The sequence below is a fragment of the Martes martes genome (assembly GCF_963455335.1).
Source record: "Martes martes genome assembly, chromosome: 8".
NCBI classification, from domain to species: Eukaryota; Metazoa; Chordata; class Mammalia; order Carnivora; family Mustelidae; genus Martes; species Martes martes.
The window spans coordinates 101149079-101167776 of NC_137895.1; the positions used below are offsets into that span (position 1 = coordinate 101149079).

The following is an 18698-nucleotide window of genomic DNA, read 5'->3' on the forward strand; positions in this document are numbered from 1 at the left end:
GGAGGGTTGGGCCCTTCCCGAGAGACCCGCCTATTTCCTGGGGGATGAGTAGTTTCTTCCACCGTCCCCAGGATGGAGGAAGTTCTTTGCCCACATCTCTAGTGGGAACATCCTCTTTCCTCTTCCCCAAATCCAAGGACCCGTTTTTTGGTCAATGTTTCCTCAGATGATGATCATGCTGGGAGCTATCTGTGCCATCATCGTGGTAGTTATTGTAAGTAAGTATCGCTGAGATTGCTGGTGGGGTGAAGAGGTGGGAAGGTCCTGGAGTCTTCTCCCAGCCCTGCCTGCCTGCCTGCCTGCCTGGGGCGTGGGGCTGCTCTCACTGAGGTATGGAGATCGCTACTGTGGGATCGTCACCTGGTTCGGGAGGGAGGAAGGGTAAAGACAAGGGACTTCCTTGATGGACAAGCCTTCCCTCTGCAAGATCTCGTGGGAAGATGGTCCTTCCTATTCTGAGGAAGTGGGGCTGTGCTGTTTGTCACTGGCTTGGGTCAGAGGGAGACCACGGGGATGGGACATCTGCGACTAAAAGGCCTGAATGTCTAGTAACTTGATGTAATTTGCCCTCTTGTTTTCTCCTGTTTCTTTCTCTTTTCCATCTGGGACTTCCTGATTCCTGTGTCCAGTCTACTTTTTTACTTGAGAATGTGCCACCCCTTCCCTGTTCTCCATTGCCATCCAAACTCACATCCCTCTCCCTCTGTTTGCTCTCTCGACGAACGTCCCCATCTACCTTCCTCCACCCTGTCCTGGCTTCTCCATCGCCCATTCCTCCTTTTCTGTTGCTCTCATTTGCACTGTGTCCCTCAACACTAGAAATGCTGCTCGTGGCACTGTCTCAAAGTAACTCCCTGAAGAGCCACAGCTGGCACCTCCCTACCCCCTTCTTATGTGCTCTCAAGTTCCCCCAAAGCCAAAAAGAATTGGAGGCCAAGAGAAGAGGAAGGGGTGTAGCCAAGGTGACGTGCCCAACAAGGTGTCAAGATTGGGGAAAGAGAAGGGTGTTGGTGTCCCTGGTGTCACCAGGAAAGGCCAGGTCACTGGCGGGAGGGGGCTGGGAACAGCAGGAAGAAGGGCAGCTCACTCAGGACTGCCCCGATCACTAAGGGCTCTTCTCTTAGGCCAGACCTGAAAAGGAGCCTGGGCTGGGCCCGAAGTCCAACGTGGTTCTGGGGTAGTACCCTTTTGGAAAGTCAAATCTGTTTTTGCAGTTATTTCTGATCTGTCCAAGACTTTCTGTCATCAGATATCATACAGCCTTTTGCTTTGTTTTCTGGAGACCTACAGAAGGCATCTTCATTGCAAAAGGACCAGCTTCATTCCCATCCTAGAAGCAGCGCTCTAAGCTCATAACTACAAGGGGCTGTCTCTTGTCCACGTTTTCTACAGGATTCTGTATCGTTTATGAGAGCACCAAATAATTTCATAGAGCCAAAGCTGGGGATTCTGAGTTAGTTTTAATTGTTGGAGAGAACAAGTATTAATTATAGAGAGACAACGAGTCAAGAGCCTAATCTGAAAATAACAAGCTTGGAGGAAGACACTTGTTGCCGGCTCGTTGGGGAGGGTCCCACTCCTCCCTTCCCCTTGATAAAGCGTGAGGTGTTAGAAATGAGGATCCTTGGGCTCTCTGGGACTGCTTTCCTCTACACCCTTCCCGTGTACTTACCAAAGACAAGGATGAGGCAGGAGGTCCTTCCTGAAGCTGGCAGATTCTGAGTATTCTGAGAAGTCCAGTATACCCCCGACCGGTCTTGGGTGGGAGGCGGGACCGTCTGTGGACAGGTGCGCATGTGCACTGCTGTGCCATTATGGGCCCTCTTATCTAGAGCCACCTGTCTGTTCTTCCTGTGCCATGTTCCCCTTCTGAACCACCTGTACCCTTCTGAACTCCACTTTGCCTCCTTTCCTTTCCTGTCTGCATGGTTTGTGGGGGGAGACAGTGGAACCTAAGGGTGGGAGGCCACAGCTGGGCTTCAGGATAGCTTGTGGAGTGGAACAGACCCAGGTGTGAGGGAAGGAGGGAGGCTGGGAGCAGCAAGGGGGAACACCCATGACCCCTTATTCCTCCCGTCCTCCAGCCCATAAGCAGGAAGAGGCTGAGGCCGGGCCAGGCCCAGCCAGGCCAGGTCTGGGTGCTTCCTTTCCATGCAGCAGCATTTCATTGCACAAAACCATCCTTCCTCTCCCTTTGCCCCTGTTTCCCACATTCCCTTCGTCCTGCCCCAGGGCAGGACCGAAGAGCTGGAAGAAAGCAGTCAGTGTACCCTCCCAACGGCCCCCCTCGAAGGTCTCCACTCTCCTCTGGGCTCCTCCTTGCCTAATGCAGGGGGTCACCGCTGGAGAAGAACTGCCACTGTCCTCGATGTGTCCCGAGCCTGGAGCAAATTCGCCCTCTTGGCCCACCCAGCCCTGTCACAGGAATTCTTTCCTGGGTTTCTGTCCCTCTGAGGCTCACCAGATGCAGTTGGCTTTGTTCTTTGGGGATGTTTGGCCTTCTACTTTCTTTCTCACCCCGCCCTGTACCCTCTTCTGTGTCTTTGCTGTCCCCTGTCCCTCCCACCACCCATGTGCATGAGCAAATATGCAACAAAACCCCGGGACTTTGCAGTCAAATGAAGCCGAGCTTCCCACATCCCCTTCTTCCTTGGTTTGCCATGAGGCGATGTGGGGTTTCCACTGTGTGTCTGTCATCACTTCTGTCTTTTTTCCTACCCCCAACCTCATACTTGTATACAATAATAACCGTTGTACTTCCACTCAAGGCATGTGGCATATTTACCAACTTCATGTATTCTGAACAAAGGCAAAAAAAAAAAAAATATATATATATATATATATAAATTCCTACCACTAAACTGACTTGGTTGTTGTTTGGGTTGGAGTAACTGAGGAGGGGTGGGGGAGGGGTTCTTTTCCTTTACGGTGTGTTGTTGTGTGAGGCCAGAAGGCTGGCTTACAGGTGCCGTGTGGCACTCTTGAGATAAAAGATCCATGTGTTGGCAGAGGAAGTGGTCTCCGCTCTGCGTCTGTACCTGGCGCGGCCCAACCCTTCAGGTGCTAGCGAGAGGAAGTGGTGACAGGAAGTCGAGTGGGCATCTCACACATCACATCAGAAACCACTGCAAGTTTTCTCTGACACCTCCCTTCTGCCTCCTTCCTATGTCCTCGTGCTGCCCGGCCTGTCCGAGGGGGCGCCCACATGAGGCCTCTGCGAACACACCCTGTTCCCCAGCAGCCTCATGTCCAGTTTTCTTCTGCTGAGTTCTGCTGTCCTCACCAGACACATCTTAGAGTTGGATGGAAGGAGAAATCTCTCCCTGGCAGTTGAGGGAGGGAGGCGCTGTCCAAAAGCGCACAACCTTAATTGTGGCTCAGGGTTCCAAACAGAGCAACCTGAGATGGTGCCCCAGGGCCACTCTGCCAGTGGGCGTGGCAAGGCTTGGGGACAGGGCTCAGTTGGGTCTGGTGTGGGGAAAGACAGGAAAGTGGAAAAGTTTTGTTTCTGAGGACAAAAGGGGCTTTTATTTGGACAGAGTTCAAATGCTTGTGTGTTATGTCCCAACCGCCACGCCCCTTTGTCCCACTGCCTCCCTCACCCACTCCTTTTTTTATTTTTTTATTTTTTAAAGAGTTTATTATTTATTTGACAGAGATCACAGGCAGGCAGAGAGGCAGGCAGAGAGAGAGGGGAAAGCAGGCTCCCTGCCGAGCAGAGAGCCCGATGCGGGACTTGATCCCTGAGATCATGACCTGAGCTGAAGGCAGAGGCTTTAACCCACTGAACCACCCAGGTGCCCCTCACTCCTTTTTTTAAAAAAAGATTTATTTTAGAGAGGGAATGAGAGCATGAGTCGGGGGGAGGGGCAGAGGGAGAGAATCTTCAAGCAGACCCCCCACTGAGCGTGGAGCCCCATGCAGGTCTCCATCTCATGAACCATGAGATCATGACTTGCCCACTTATTCCTTTCTTAGTGTTTTCCCTTTTTCTTTTCTACCATAGGCTCTTTTTTTTTTTTTAATTTATTTTTTACAGACAGAGATCACAAGGAGGCAGAGAGGCAGGCAGAGAGAGAGGAAGGGAAATAGGCTCCCTGCCAAGCAGAGAGCCCGATGTGGGGCTCGATCCCAGGACCCTGAGATCATGACCTGAGCCGAAGGCAGAGGCTTTAACACACTGAGCCACCCAGGTGCCCCCATAGGCTCATTTTTTAACCTCCTACCCAGACATTCTGCTCTCTACCACCCTCTCACCTCTTCATGTTTTCTCCTTTGGTGTTCAGCCCAGGGACACAAGGAAGGAAGGCAGAGACCCACACAGAGCCAGGGTCCCCAAGATCTGTGCCTTCTTCATGCCTTTCTTGGGGCCTTTTTGAGCTCTGAGACATGGCTGCAGTCCTACTGGGACAATGTGACTACTATTCCCTTTTGCTCTGAGGCAGGAGGGTGGTTACCCAGAGGGCCTCAGAGTCTTGGCAGATCTTGGTGAGGTAGCTAGGAGAAAACAAGAAGGAAGGAGGATGTTTTCAGTTGAGGTAACCCCAAAAGCCAGGGGCTGTGGTATGGGGACTGGCTGGAACTCAGGACACTTGGGCTTCATCCCTGGGCTGGGTGGGGAGGTGGCTGGAGCCGGCTGATCTACAGGTAAGGAGGGGCAGGGCAGGGCTTACCTTGCCGTCTCTGAAGCCCCAGGAACAGCAGTGCAAGAAAGAAGAGGCTGCTGGCCAAAAGGACTCCAAAGGCTGTTTTCTGCTCTGTAGGTTGAGAACAGCACGGGCAGGAATGAGTAGGTTGGAATAATTTTTGAGCCCGCACCTGCCCCAGCAAGAGGGACAAAGCAGGGAGAGAAAGGGAGAGGAGAGAGAGAGCATGTCTGCGCGTGCGCCCCCATCCCCGGTTAAGGAGCTCATGGCAAGTGTTCTGCTTTCACCTAGGAAGTGGGCACACTGTAGTATTCATATTTGTTGAAGGTTGTGGGATGTCCATGTGTTTTCCTACCCCTTCCCACCTTGGGACATTTAGAGAGATTTAGGTTAGATAAGTTGTTGACAGGCAAACTGAAATTTTGCGACTAGCTGGGAAACGAAGTAAGCTGAGACAAAACCCCAGTTCTGGGGACGCTTGCAGTCTGGCGAGCCACCAAATAATGCCCAATGCTCCTGGATGTTTGCATTTCTTGTTGAAAACCTCTCAATGACATTCTGTGACTTTAGGATGAAATTGCAGCCTGAAGGCCCATTGTGATCTGCCCTCTAATAGCGTAGAGGGTTTAAGGCTGTAGGGCAGTCAGTGCCCATTTTTCATATTTTCTTCGACCATTTACTAGGTAGGTGACCTTGGGCAAATTCCCTGACATCTGTAAGAGCTAGTTTGCTCATCAGTAAAATGGGAGTCATGATCATATGTGATCATGTGATCATATAGCTAACTATATGTGATCATATAGCTAACTGCTTAGTACAGTGCTTGAGTCATGTAAATGCTCAATAGATGTAATTACTTTCAAGCTCCAGGGCCACTTCTCCCTTTTCCCACATACCCTTGGCTCTAGCTCTGCAGTTCCCCAAGTTCTCCAGTTTATAATCTGGCCTTCACATGTGCCGTTCTTTACGTCTTGGCTGTTTTCTTCCCCCCTGAGCTAGCTCCCTTGGCTGGCGTCAGTGGCGTCAGTCCCTCCAAACTGACTAAGCTCCTTGAGGGCAGAAACCCTTGGTCTCCAGCACTCAGTACACTGCCTGGGGCCCTGGAACCCGGGGTTTGGTGGAGCCTTGGGATGTGCGTGCAGCTAGGATGGGGGGCTGCCACTTCGGGAACCAAGAGGCAGAGGTTGAACAAAGTGCTGTGGGAAGCAGAACAAGGCCAGAGACTGAGCTGGGGGCAGGAGAGCCATGAGCCCAAGTATGGAGGTAGGGAAAGGAGGGCAGTCCTAGTACCTTGTGGGAGGATCTGGGTGCTGGCCCCCAGGGGCTGCTCCAGGGAGCTGTGGGTGACCTGGCAGGTGTAAGTGGTGCCTGCAGGGCCAGGTTCTACGGTCAGGAAGGAGGAAATGCTGTAGGTGCCCACTGCGCTTTGCCGGAGGCTGGAGAAGGAGGCGCCAGAGACTGGCACTGCGGCTCCGCCTGGCTCCTCTCGGCTCCACGTCACAGTCATGTCCAGAGGATAATAGCCAGTGATGCTGCAGATGAGGGTGGCTGGCAGAGTTTTGTTTTCCAAGCTGAGTCGTACTTTGGGTGAAGCTGGAAGAAAGAATGAGGAAGAAGATGCCAGAGGGCCCCAACCTGATGGCTTAATCTCCTACAACTTCCTTTCTCTTCCTGCTGGGAGTGAAAGTAGGTTGTGGAAGATGAAGGAATTAACCCCCAGTGGAGGGCCCAAGGTGGGTGTAAGGAGTTCACCCTGGGTGCAGGCCAGAAGGGAGCACGTCTTTCATAGGCAATTGAAAAACAGTAGTAAAACCAAGTAAAGGCTGGCTTCTTCCCATCACTATAGGCCGCTGATTTTCAAGGACATCAGTGATGAAGTACTCCTGCCAGTCAGACGGCGCCCATGGCCCTTGCTCGGTTTGCTGCTGCTCCTTCTCAGGATATGGTCCCAAGGACTGGGGTACTTGGGAGACAGCCAGCCAGGACAGGGCGATGGGATCCAGGGCTGGGAAACTGCCTGGTGGAATTCTCCTGGAGTCTGACGGGGAATGGTCTGTGTCTCTAGGATGGTGATGGCAATTAGGTCGTGGCAATGTGACCGTGTGCCTCTTGCGGACTTGCCCTTGTGTTGGATTCAGTCCTGGAAAACGCTCCCATAGGCGTATCCCTTCCACTCTCCCTGGAGACCCAAGTATGGCCTCACCTTGGACATGGACCTGGATGATTTGTTGAGCTTGGTACAGAGAGGTGGTGATCTGACAAATGTAGGTCCCCTCGTCCTTTAGGGTGAGGCTAGGCAGGGCGAGGGAGGCATCCCCCGCCACAAGCAGCTGCTCAGGCTGCAGCGCAGTGCCCTCCCGCTTGGCCTGCCGCTGCCCCCTGGTCCAGCTGTACACCAGCTCGCCGTTGCCCTTATGGCGCAGCCGCCACTCCACACGGGTCAGGTCCAAGCCCGGTGCCATGGAGAAGCCACAGGGCAGGGAGGCTGAGGACCCCAGCAAGATGTTCAGGGATGGGGTCTGTGTTGTCACTTGGAGCTCCACTGCAGTGAGAAAAAGAAGGGTGATTGTGGGCTGCTTCCTCCTCAGCCCACTCGATTTCTAGCCCCTGCCCCCTCCTCTGGACAATGAGGCCAGCTGAGCTCATTTCCCACTAGTTGGAACCACAGAGAAATGGTGCTCTGGAAAGGCAGCCTGGCACACATGGTAAACCTAACTATTTTGGAGTCACTTACCCCCAGACAATCTGACAAAAGCTATGGACTTCTCACCAGACAAGTCCATAGCCAAAATTAGGGGTTACCATTGACCTTCAGGTCAGGCCACTGGAATAGCAGAAAAAGCTTTGGAACCCTGCTCCTTCCACTTACTAGCTCTGTGACCTTGGGCAAGTCACTGAGGGTTGCCAAGGTCATCTGCTTAAGGCAAGGCTGCTGTGAAGACAACATGGGAGTAAGAGATTTATTTATTTATTTATTAAAAGATTTTATTTATTTATTTGACAGACAGAGATCACAAGTAGGCAGAGAAGCAGGCAGAGAGAGAAGAGGAAGCAGGCTCCCCACTGAGCAGAGAGCCCAATGTGGGGCTCAATCCCAGGACCCTGAGATCATGACCTGAGCCGAAGGCAAGAGGCTTTAACTCACTGAGCCACCCAGATGCCCCAGGAGTAAGAGATTTAAAAAGCACACAGTGGTAGTATTTGTGCCAAGCATGCTGAACCTGAATCTAATGAGGAATAATCAGACAGTTCCAAATGGTTGGATGCTCTTTGAGACAGTGGGCCTGGACTCTCCAAATATCAGTGCTGGGAGAAGAATGTTCTGGACTTAAGGAAGCTAAGAGCTTAGGGCACCTGGGTGGCTTGGCTGGTTGAGCGTCTGCCTTTGGCTCTGGTCATGATCTCGGGGTCCTGGGATCAGGCCCCATGTTGGGCTCCCTGCTGATCAGGGAGCCTTCTTCCTCCCTCTCCTGCTCCCCTTGCTTGTGTTCGTTCGCTCTGTCAGGTGTATAAACACAATCTTAAAAAAAAAAAAAAGAAGAAAGGAAGCTAAAGGTACAGGACAACTAAACACAATGCACGATCCTTGTTTGAATCCTGGCCTTTAAAAAAAAAAAAAAAAAACAAATGAACCCAAAATCAAACCAGAAAGCTATACAGAACATTATTGGGGCAGCTGGAGAAGTTTGAATTTGGACTCTGTACTGACAGGACTACTATATCAGTTTTACAATTTCTTAGGTCTGATGCTCAGTGGCGTACCAAGCAGTGGTGGGGGTGATGGGAACAGACTGCCCTGGCAAGGGGGGGAGTATTTTATCACTGATAGTGTTCAAGATTGACAATATGGTGATGGCGTAATGGTGAGAATATGCTGTTGAACTCTTTGCACACTGTGCCCCTGGATTGCCTGCACCACTGTACACTGCTCCCCACCTTGGTTTGCTGCTGGGGTGATGGTTTTGTGATTATGAAGGAGAATATCCTTGTCTTTGGTTATAAAGTTTGTGTTCTAAAGGAATACATGCTCTGCATGGAAACTTTTGGGGCAAAGTGTTGAGATATGGGCAACTTACTTAGTTTGGGGGGTATCCTCTCATTTATAAAAAGAGAGAATGTGGCAAAATATTAATAATTGGGTATTCATTACCCAATTTACTCCCCATTATTCTTTCACCTTTTTTGTAGGTTTGAAATATCCCAAGATAAAAGGGGCGATACCTAGCTGTGCCAGGACTATGGTTGACACTGGACAGACATGAGAACCTCTCTTTTCTGATGTGGCAGGATAAATTTAGGTTGCACCACAGAAAACTTCAAGTGTTCTGGGGCTTTCTAAGGATAGAGGGTAGCCCCCTAATCTCTAGACTTGGTCGGGTCTTTTTCAAGGCCAAATACTGGATTTGGTGAACTCTAGAGAAATCTATTGTTACGCTCTCAATTTGCTGTATCTGCTGGGATGTGCTGGGTGGGAGAGGGCAAGGACCAGGTTTTACTGATAAGAGATAATGAATGAATTTGCATCCCTGTCGTTGCTTTAATCATCTTGAAGCACCAGATCAGGCTGGCTTTCGCTGGGATACAACTGGTATTCGGCTTAATAAGACTGCTAGGGACAGGGGTGCCTGGGTAGCCCAGTGGGTTAAACCTCTTCCTTCAGCTCAGGTCATGATCTTGGGGTCCTGGGATCAAGCCCCACATTGGGCTCTCTGCTTAGCAGGGAGCCTGCTTCCCTCTCTCTCTCTGCCTGCCTCTCTGCCTACTTGTGATCTCTCCCTCTGTCAAATAAACAAATAAAATCTTAAAAAAAAAAAAAAAGACCTCTAGGGACAGCATATGTGAATGGAGCATCACATGTCATTTCCTCAGATTAGGGAGGTGAAAATGATCCCAATCCAATTATTTGGGCCTTTAGGAGAAAGGACTGAGGCTAGGGGACACCTTGAGATGACTGATGTAGATGGAGGTGGGCTTGTTCCTTCTCCCTCTATTCCCCAATGACTGACAACTTGAAAAAAAACAACAACACCACCCAAAAACTTTCTTACTGCTACTTTAAAATTTCTCACCTGCAGTTTGTATCATCCCCTGGGGGCTCAAGGGCAGGTTCAGTGTGGGGTGCAAGACAGCCCCATTCTCCGCATCCCTGGGAGTCTTCATCACCATGGAGACACTAGGTCCCCCTCCAGATACCTGCACGTTGGTGATGAACCAAGCTGCCTTCTCAGTGGCCTGGAGAAAGTAGTGGGACATCTCACAAGTCACCTCCTTCCCGTTGCAGTCAGCATGGAGCAAGGCCTCGGCCTGGGGAATCTGTACCAAGTTCACTGCGGGGAGAAGGGCAGCATAGAGGTCTGGTTGGTTGGAGGACACCTGGCCCATGGGAAGCCAGCACAGTGGGTGTACTCAGGCACCAGGCTGTCTCAGCAGAGGGAGCCCAGAAAGATCGGGACACAGTGTACAGGGCTCTTACCTGAGGCCTCGAAGGTAACAGGTGGGTTGTCTTTGGCCAGCGTGCCCCCTTGGAAGTCGGTGAGGCCTTCTAGGGAGCCGTCATCTGGCACTGGTACCTGCCTCAGCACGAGCAAGGTCTTCACCATGTTTCTACTGCTGGCAAAACCTCCAAGCTGCCTACCTTCCTCCACCAGGAAGCAGTCTAGGACCACATCCACTGCCCGCAACTGCCTTTCCGCTGCAGGTTAAAGACAGGGTGAGCACCCTCTTCCCAGAGAGTTGCTTCTGTGCTCAGGTCACCCACCTCAGCTGTGGAGTCATCAAGGAAGGAGTAAAAGTCTTCCAGGGTCCTAGCTGTCTCTGTGTCCCTCTTTTGTCACCCCACACCAGCCTTTCTGGGAAGCACCTGCCACTCCAGGTATATACTTGGTAGGACTTATTTAAAATCCTGGATTTGCCTTACTTGGAAGAGTTTATTACTACAGCTGGCACCAAATACTCTCTTCAGTCATGGGAATTCTCAGCTAAAGCAAATAAATGAGCAAAGTTGCCACCGGGAGAGGAGACAGGACACTTGTGTGGCAACCATCTTCTCAATTTCCCAGCCGGCCCACTGGGTCTGCTGTGCTTTCTGCCATTACCGGAAGGTGGCCTTCTCCTCCCCAAACCTCCCGCGCGGATTTCCTAGCCGGGGAACCCTTCCCCTTCAGGGTCTGCTCCCAGACAGTGCCCTCTGCGGTAGGCCCCCACCACGTCCACCCAGGAGGCCCCTCTTCTCTTCATTTGGCTTTTCCCACAGTCTTCTACCCTCTCCCCAACACCTTTGGTATCTTACTTTGCTGGCCTTTTTCCTGTTGGGCTTAGGAGGTCATCCCGGGCCCCTCCCCCCAACCCTTTCCTCTTCTGGAATCACACCGCGGTGGCGGCTCCCTGGTGCTGCTCCCCATCCCCCCCACCCCCAGCCAGCGCTCCCCACTCACCTGGGTCTGCCGCCACCCCGGACAGAGCCAAGCACAGCAGCAGGCACCATCCCTCCTCCGTGCCCATGGGGGCAGCGCTCCCGCCCCCCTCCGCCCCCCTCGTACCCCAGTCCCCCAGTCCCCCACCGCTCCTCTGCACGGCTTCCCGCTGGCACCGCCCCGTTGTCGGAGAAGAGGGGCCTCTCCAAACCACCCTTGCCAGCCTGTTGCTTTCTCTTCAGTCCTTGGCCTACTTCTCTTTCGCTTTCACTTCGACTGTCACCGTGGCTGCCTTTGCTTGAGAGTGAAACCACCAGGTGCTCCTGCCAAAGTCCTGTTCCTTGTTCTCCTTTTTCTCCCCCGCCATGGCACCCCGCCAAATCCTCGCGTTATCTCAAGATCTGACTTGACTGCATGCACGCTTTTGGCTCCCCAACCAAGAAAGTGGAGCTGAAAAAAGGGGGGGGGCGAGGCTGAGGGGCTACTGGGGGAACTTTCTTCATTTTCTGTGGGTGCCACACCCACTCGCGATCCCCACTCCCCGACTTGGGCGGGGCCCCAACACTAGTTTGCCCTGGAGAGAGCTCCTCCCTCAGGTCCCCGATCTGGGAGAGGAGGCTGGGTGTGGCCTGTATCGTGAGATTGGAATTTCAGAGAGAGAGAGAGAGAGAGATTGAGAGAGAGATTGAGCGCGCAGGCAGGGAGAGCTTCGGTGTGTGCTTGGCTGTCACTTTATTTTGCCAAATTTTTAGGTCGGTGATACAGCACGTGGTGGTTCTAGGGGAAAGTGTGTTCTCCACCTAAGGCCCCACCCTTTCAGTGCAGTGCAGGGGTGAAGGTGGCTGGGCCAGGACACACTGGGGTGGGGGTGGGGCCCATGTCCCACCCTCCATCTCACCCCCATGCGTCCTTGCCGGTGCCAGCCTCCAAAAGGCACTTTCTCAAGTCTGTGCACAGGAAAGAGTCCTGATGACAACAGGATGGTACTGAAACCCTGGCTTGGGGGCAGAGGTGGGGGTCGGGGTGTGGGTGTGTATGTGTGCCAGGTCTCGATCCGCTCCACCCCGTGGATGGCCGCTGGGGTGGGATGGAGGCGGAAAATTTATTGTAGTGATGACCCGACCACCCAGCCTTCTCTGTGCGCAAGCTCAGAAGTAGGAAGCAGGTTCTGGTTTTCGGTAATCTTCCTGAATGGGGATGGCGCCGCCCTCTTCCTCCCTGGGGCAGCTGTACCGGCAAGGCTCTGCCGGCACCGCTGGACTTTCTTCTTTGTCTGCGGGAAGAGAATGGGATGAACCTTGGGGGGCATTGGGGGTGGGACGTGGTGAAAGGAGTGGAGATAAGCCAAGGAGGTTCAGGCTCGGGGAGGGCTGTCAGGGGGTTGCTAGCTGAGAGAAAAGAGGAGGAGGGGGGAGCCAGGATTGGTAAAGATGCATTGAGCAAGCCTTCTGTGAGGTTCGAGGCATGGACAGCGGGGCTGGGGTGGTAGGGTAGGGTGCAGGGACAGGACTGGAGACCAGTATTTTGTCTCTTACTTAGTCTGCATTTTCTTTGTTGATGGAAGAACAGGGGTCCCATCACGGTGAAAGCAAGAAACATCCCAGAGAGAATGACAAAGACGCGGATGCAATCTGAGCTGCACAGGGGCCTTTGGGCTGTGATAGGCAAGGACCACGCAAGGGTTTTTGGAGAGGGCCTCAGCCTAGACTCCCCTCAGCCCAGACCACCTGTCACCCCTCCTCTGTCTCTCTCTCACCCCCTCCCCCACTGCTACCATTGGACTAAGTTCTTTCCTAATCCCTAGAACTCCGCTTCTTCCCCTTCTTCCCCCTACTCCTAGGAGCTTTCTGGCTGGCTTCCCTTTCCTGTATGCAGTCTCCCTGGGGGTAGAGAATGGGGAGAAGACTCCCCATTCTGGCCAATGGGTTGAGAGGGCTGGGGCAGGCAGCCACCTGAAGTCAGCCAGAGTCTGCACCTGCGGAACTGTCCTGGGCTCCTGCATCCCTGGAGAAAGAGGCAGGGTGAGCAGCAGCAGGGAACCTCCCAGGGCACAAGCCTGGGCTGAAGGCAGGTCCAAGGCCTTACAGCTGCCCTAAGAGGCCCAGGGAGATGGGAAGGCTGACCAGCTGGCCAGGCAGCTGATGTGGGAAGGGTGATGTTTGGGGCGCAACCCTTATCTGCATGGCTGGACAAAGCAATGGCCGGGACTTACTTTTGGCGTAAGGTAAGTGGGTGGGTTGTGGGTATGGGTCTGGGGCCCAAGACGGTTGAGGCAGTGTCAGCAAAGGGTTTGAAGGAGGGTCACACTCTGTACACTCCTTGTCCCTGCACTGCCAGCCCTTGGGGCAGGCACACTGTGCATTTGTGGTGAGGGTGCAGTTTCGAATGAGAAGACCTGGGGACAGAAGAGGAATGCGAGAAGCTCAGGCCTCGGAGACCTGCCAGGCGTGCTTGCTGAGTTCTGTCCTGAGCTCCCATCCCAGGCCCAGCTGCAGGGACTCCTGCCCCAACCACACAAAGGCTGCCCCTCCCTCCCTGTCACCCAGGACCTCTGCCTTTATTACTAGTGTCATTAAAGGGAAACACTTGGGTTTTTTTCCTTTACTTATGGTTCAGAAAATGCCAACTGTAAAAAGTGGAAACAGCTTGCAGGATTTTCTCTCCTATTCCCTGGCACTTTGATAACTTCTCATTGAAGTACAAGAGACGGACAAAGACGTACACAGGTCACAAGCGTAAAGCTTGAGAATGGCTTCAGATGGGAGCCACGGACAAGAGCAGCAGTGTCCCTTTCTAGTCACTACCTCCTCCCACCCACAGATAGCCACCAGCCTGACTTCCTAACGCCGCGAGTCACTTTGCTTATTTTTGTACTGTATTTGTCTAGTCATGCATGTGTACTCACTTGTGTCTGACCCTCTTCCTCAATCCCTTGTGAAATTCATCCATATTGTAACTGTGGACCGCTCGTTCTCATCGGTATAGCATTTCACTGTATGAATATACTGTGATTCATGTGTCTATTCTGTTAACGGGCATTTGGGTATTTTCCAGTTTTTAAGCAATCAGGAATAGTGCTGCTATGGTCCCTGATGGGTTTTTAAACTTTACTAGAGAGTTACTTGATTAGTAACATACTTTGGCTTTACTGTGTAAATTTTATTCAGGTGTAGAGGTCAGGTGCAGAGTGACTGCCAAAAAATTCTACTAGGGGAGAAGGATGTGAGGGGCACTGGGTGGGTTTGTGCTCACAGGTGGTTAGGGTTAAAAAGAGGAGAGTGATTCTGGGGAAGGCACTAGCACCTGGATGTGGGCAGGCTTGAGCCCAGCGTGGTGGGGCCCTGGGACAGTGCACTTGTGGGGACCCAGGGAGAAGAGCCCTGACGGGGCAAGCGGGGTGCAGAAAGGAAGGCTTGGAGGATGCCAAAGACAATGACCAGTGCTCTAACAATTCCTTTAGCAGATGCCTTTTGCCAGGAAAGGGAGAGGGACACAGATTCCTTCTTCCCATCCTTATTCTGTTTCTTTTGGAATTCTGACTAGTAGCTGCTACCAGAATTTCGTTTCTTTGTGGCTTACCAGGAATTGTGAGCCAGCCTGGACAAGGGTCCACGGGAGGAGAACAGTGATGGGGGAGGTGACAGGGACTGGGGAGAGGAGAAGAGGTAGGCAAAGGTGAGGAAGATCACCTCAGACGCCAAAGGCAGTGGTCAGGAGGGTATCTGCCTGAGGGGAAGAAGGGTTAAAGAGAGGGCTGGACTGGGGGTGCCTGGGTGGCTCAGTGGGTTAAAGCCTCTGCATTCGGCTCAGGTCATGATCCCTGGGTCCTGGGATCGAGCCCCACATCGGGCTCTCTGCTCAGCGGGGAGCCTGCTTCCCTCTCTCTCTCTCTCTCTCTGCCTGACTCTCTGCCCACTTGTGATCTCTGTCTGTCAAATAAATAAATAAAATCTTTAAAAAAAAAAAAAAAAGAGAGAGAGAGAGGGCTGGACTTGGCTCTGCATGGGAGTGCCATCGTTTTCAGAGATGAGTATCCAGAGACCTAGGAGTTCTCTTCACCACATATAACCTGTGCCCCCAATTCCAGACTGATGTCCGGCACTTCTCCATTTTACCCAGGGGAACACTGAGGTCCAGAGGGGCCACACTTATTCAGCCTCCCCCTGGCCACCTTCCTTCCCCCTGGCGTCCTGCAGCCAGTAGCTGCGTGGGTGCTATGGAGGCCTACAGGCTGAGTCTTACAGAGAAGGATCATGGATTGTCTGGTCTGGAGCCCAGCAACGGGAGCGGGGGACTGGCTCAGTATTGGGAAAAGGCCTCCTGGTGGGGCCTACGGTGAGTGGGGAGACTCTGACTAGAATATTCCAACCCTGCTGGGGTTGCTGCCAAGAAGAGAAAAGCATCCAGTAACAGATTTTTAAGTCAAGTGGACTGAGGAATACTTATGTATGTAAGATATTGTTTTTTGACCAATTTGCAATGGCAAAACCTTTTCATTTTTGAAGACAGTCTAAAAGGCCTACTGAGCCCAAGCATATTTTATAGGCAAGCAGGGTAGTGGTTCAGTTCCAGAGCCCTCAGAAGGGTCCTGAAGGGGAATGTTTGTTCAAAGGGGCCACTTTAAAGTCTATGCCTCTATCCCAGCTGGCATATGGTTTCTGAAATTTTAGCTAAGCTGGAGGAATAATAAGAATTCATAACACAGCTGCAGACATTACACTTCTTCATTTAAAAAAGATAAAATTACAAACAAACAAGAAAAACATGGGCCGCATACATATTCCTTTTCCTAAATTGGCTTTTATGCCCCCCCCAAAAAAAAAAAAAAAAAGAAGAAGAAGAAGAAGAAGAAGAAGAAGGATGTTCCCCCCTGGCTGGTATTGTTAAATCCTAAGAAAGATGTTCTCCAAGTTCCAAACAAATGCATGCTTCTAGACCAAGCCAGTTCATCCATGGGGGGGTCACTCATCTGAAATCTAGAAACCTAGGGCCACTACTGCTTCCTTTTCCTCACTTACTCCTTTTTCTTGTGATCTGAGTGGTACACCCATTCTCGGCAGCCCCCCACATTCTGCTTACCCCTTCCTTGTAACACCAGAGTTCTCCCCACACCAGTATGTGTCCTGCTCAGGGCCCCCCACTTTCCCACATTGGCTCCCCTTGCAGTAGCCTCAAAGTGACAAGCTCTGGCCCCCTCCTCCTTGCTTCCCCACACCCGCCTCTGCCACCTTGGCCCCCAGAGGCTTGCCCATCTCACCAGAGTTACAATGCCGACAGCTCTCACAGTGGCGCCGGGAATGGTGGTCTGGTGAGAAGGAGGCCCCCTGGATGCACGGGTCACACTGAGCAGACTCACCATGCTTGTCACAGTCCTTCACGAGGAAAGTCCCTGCAAGCAGAGGTCCAGGGTCAAGGCCCAAGGAAGGCCACTTCTCTGCCCTTGTCAAGGCTGGTACAGGATTCCTCTCTTTGAGCTCAGATGCACTCTCTGCTGCCCTTCCCCCCAAGCTCCCAGCAAGCCCTCCTCTCTCACCTGGCTTGCACTTCTGGCAGCAAAGCTCTCCCTGGACCAGGTAGTGCTTCTCGGGACAGGGCTTGGGGGCTGGGGTCGCTGAGAGCCCCGCCAGGGTCCCTAGAATCCACAGCCAGCAGGGAGGTGCCCGGGCCATGGCTCTTGCCCAGGGAGCCCTTTCTGCGTTCCAGTTGCTGATGCCTGGCCTCCGTGGAGCTGGCCCCTCCAGTGGGGTGCTGGGGCCCTACTCTTAGTACCTCCTGGGCAGCAGCTGCAGGCCCTCTTCAAGCTGCTGGCTTCGGGTGGCAAGCCGACCTTTGATGGCAGCTGCAGCTCTGTTGTGGCTGGTTTTTTTCCGCAGAGCCGTGACTTCCACCCCCTCCCCCTTTTCCGTGTGCTGGGTGCTGGGTACCAGGGGGAGTATTAAAGGGCAAGTGCTGTCAGAAGACCTGCTGCTCTTCAGAGACCTCCATCCCCCCCCAAGACGCCCGCATCTCCCGGCCGCTGAGATTGGAACCCGCCCGTGCCTCTTTTACAGAATGTTGGATGCTTGGTTACCACCTCTCCTGTTCACGAGCTCAGACACAAAGATGCCCACCCCTGTTCACAGCTTACAAGCTAATAACAGTTTAGAGAGGGAGGGGGAACCTGAATCGAGTATAGGTCCACAGACTTTTAGTTGAAACTGTTGGGGTCAGGTAAGTTTTAGAATTCAGAATTTTTCAGATTTTGGGGAGTAACTAACCTCGCCAGACATCCTCATGAGGCCAGAGTAGCACTCAATCAGGCACATTTCTGCAGCAAAAGAATTGAATACTGGGGCACCTGGGTGGCTCGGTTGGTTAAGCATCTGCCTTCAGCTCAGGTCTTGATCTCAGGGTCCTGGGCTTGAGCCCTGCATTGGGCTCTCTGCTCAGCGGGGAGTGTGCTTCTCCCTCTCCCTCTGCCAGTGCCCCTCCCCACAGCTCATGTTCTCTCTTCTCGCTCAAGTAAGTAAATAAAATCTTTTTTTAAAAAAAGAATTGAATATTTAAGCTAAGTGGGGTGAATGAGGACCGTAATTAACCCTTGCATCACTGAGGTCTGGTTTTATGGCCAAAAGACTTTGCTACAGAATTGTTCAGAGTTGTCAACAAGGGACTTAAACCTGTGCTCTCCTCTCTGTTGAACTCTGCTAAGAGATCATCTGTGACCTCTTTTCATCCTCCTGCCAGCCTGTGGCATGGGTGTCACTCCTGTCCATCTAGCCTGCCCTTGTCACCTCACTATCATCTTCATCCTACCCCCCAGCCTTGGCGCTTGGGATTAGATTCCCTGGGTCATCTCTTCCCTGTTTCCGCTGTTCTCCTGGGAAAGCTGATGTGGGGACATTAGAACTTGCTGGACTTTTCTCTCTCTGAGTCCTGGGAACGCCAGGCCACTCTTCATTCAGGGGCTCTGCTGTTGTTTCCAGAGTGCTCATAAAATGTCACACTCCTGTGACCTCACCTGTTAGCTCTGTTTTCTCTTTCACTCTGGTTTCCTTTCTCTTCATATTTTCCATCCTCTTGTCTTTCCCCAGCCCCCTCTTCTCTTTAAGAGGGTCCTCACCCATGGGAAGCCACATATGAGTGTGAGCTGAAGAATTACTTCTACACAACCATCCTTCTCACTATCCGACAGCACGCCTGAATTCCCACCTCAGAGCGATAAGCTTGGCATCTGAGGATTGTGCTGTCACGAATGGTCCAGCCCCATCCCCAGATGATGGTCACTACTTTCACTATGAATCTTTTTTTTTTTTAAGATTTATTTATTTATTTGAGATAGAGAGAGAGAGAGATTGTGGGGGAGAGAGGCAGAGGGAGAGAATCTTCAAGCAGACTCCCCATGAGGGGCTCTATCCCACCACCCATGAGATCATGACCTGAGCCAAAACCTTAGGATTGAGGGCGCCTGGATGGCTCAGTGGGTTAAGCCTCTGCCTTTGGCTCGGGTCATGATCCCAGGGTCCTGGGATCGAGCTGCGTATCGGGCTCTGCTTAGTGGGGAGCCTGCATCCTACTCTCTCTGCCTACCTCTCTGCCTACTTGTGATCTCTCTCTGTCAAATGAATAAATAAAATCTTAAAAAAAAAAAAAACCCAAC

General features: G+C 52.3%; 2 protein-coding genes across 4 annotated transcripts in view; one reads left to right on the top strand and one right to left on the bottom strand.

Annotated features, from left to right (window-relative positions):
* Window positions 1-18698, top strand: part of VAMP1 (vesicle associated membrane protein 1) — a 78571-nt gene that overhangs the window by 4724 nt on the left and 55149 nt on the right. For both annotated transcript variants that reach the window (XM_080811138.1, XM_080811139.1), the window contains exon 5: window positions 167-218. In XM_080811138.1, the coding sequence (XP_080667264.1) occupies window positions 167-218 (52 nt within the window). The remainder of the gene's footprint in view (window positions 1-166; window positions 219-18698) is intronic.
* On the bottom strand, window positions 3509-16967 carry TAPBPL (TAP binding protein like). 2 transcript variants are annotated; one of them, XM_080811136.1, is made up of 8 exons: window positions 16593-16967; window positions 16317-16448; window positions 10120-10338; window positions 9716-9973; window positions 6850-7188; window positions 5937-6239; window positions 4674-4757; window positions 3515-4497 (listed from the first exon to the last, which is right to left on the bottom strand). In XM_080811136.1, exons 1-8 carry the CDS (start codon window positions 16726-16728, stop codon window positions 4454-4456), a joined length of 1515 nt encoding a protein of 504 aa, XP_080667262.1. In that variant the 5' UTR covers window positions 16729-16967; the 3' UTR covers window positions 3515-4453. The 2 variants fall into 2 exon arrangements, with proteins under 2 accessions (XP_080667263.1, XP_080667262.1); XM_080811137.1 differs by lacking the exons at window positions 16317-16448; window positions 16593-16967 and adding an exon at window positions 11081-11672 and having other exon boundaries at window positions 3509-4497.

What these genes read in the sequence shown, in the direction of transcription:
- TAPBPL (XM_080811136.1), bottom strand. Translation starts at nt 16,728, where the DNA reads ATGGCCCGGGCACCTCCCTGCTGGCTGTGGATTCTAGGGACCCTGGCG. An exon ending in CTGCCAGAAGTGCAAGCCAG is followed by an intron (nt 16,449 to 16,592) that starts GTGAGAGAGGAG and finishes CTCTGCTTGCAG; the next exon opens with GGACTTTCCTCGTGAAGGAC. An exon ending in GGGGCTTCAGAGACGGCAAG is followed by an intron (nt 4,498 to 4,673) that starts GTAAGCCCTGCC and finishes GTTTTCTCCTAG; the next exon opens with CTACCTCACCAAGATCTGCC.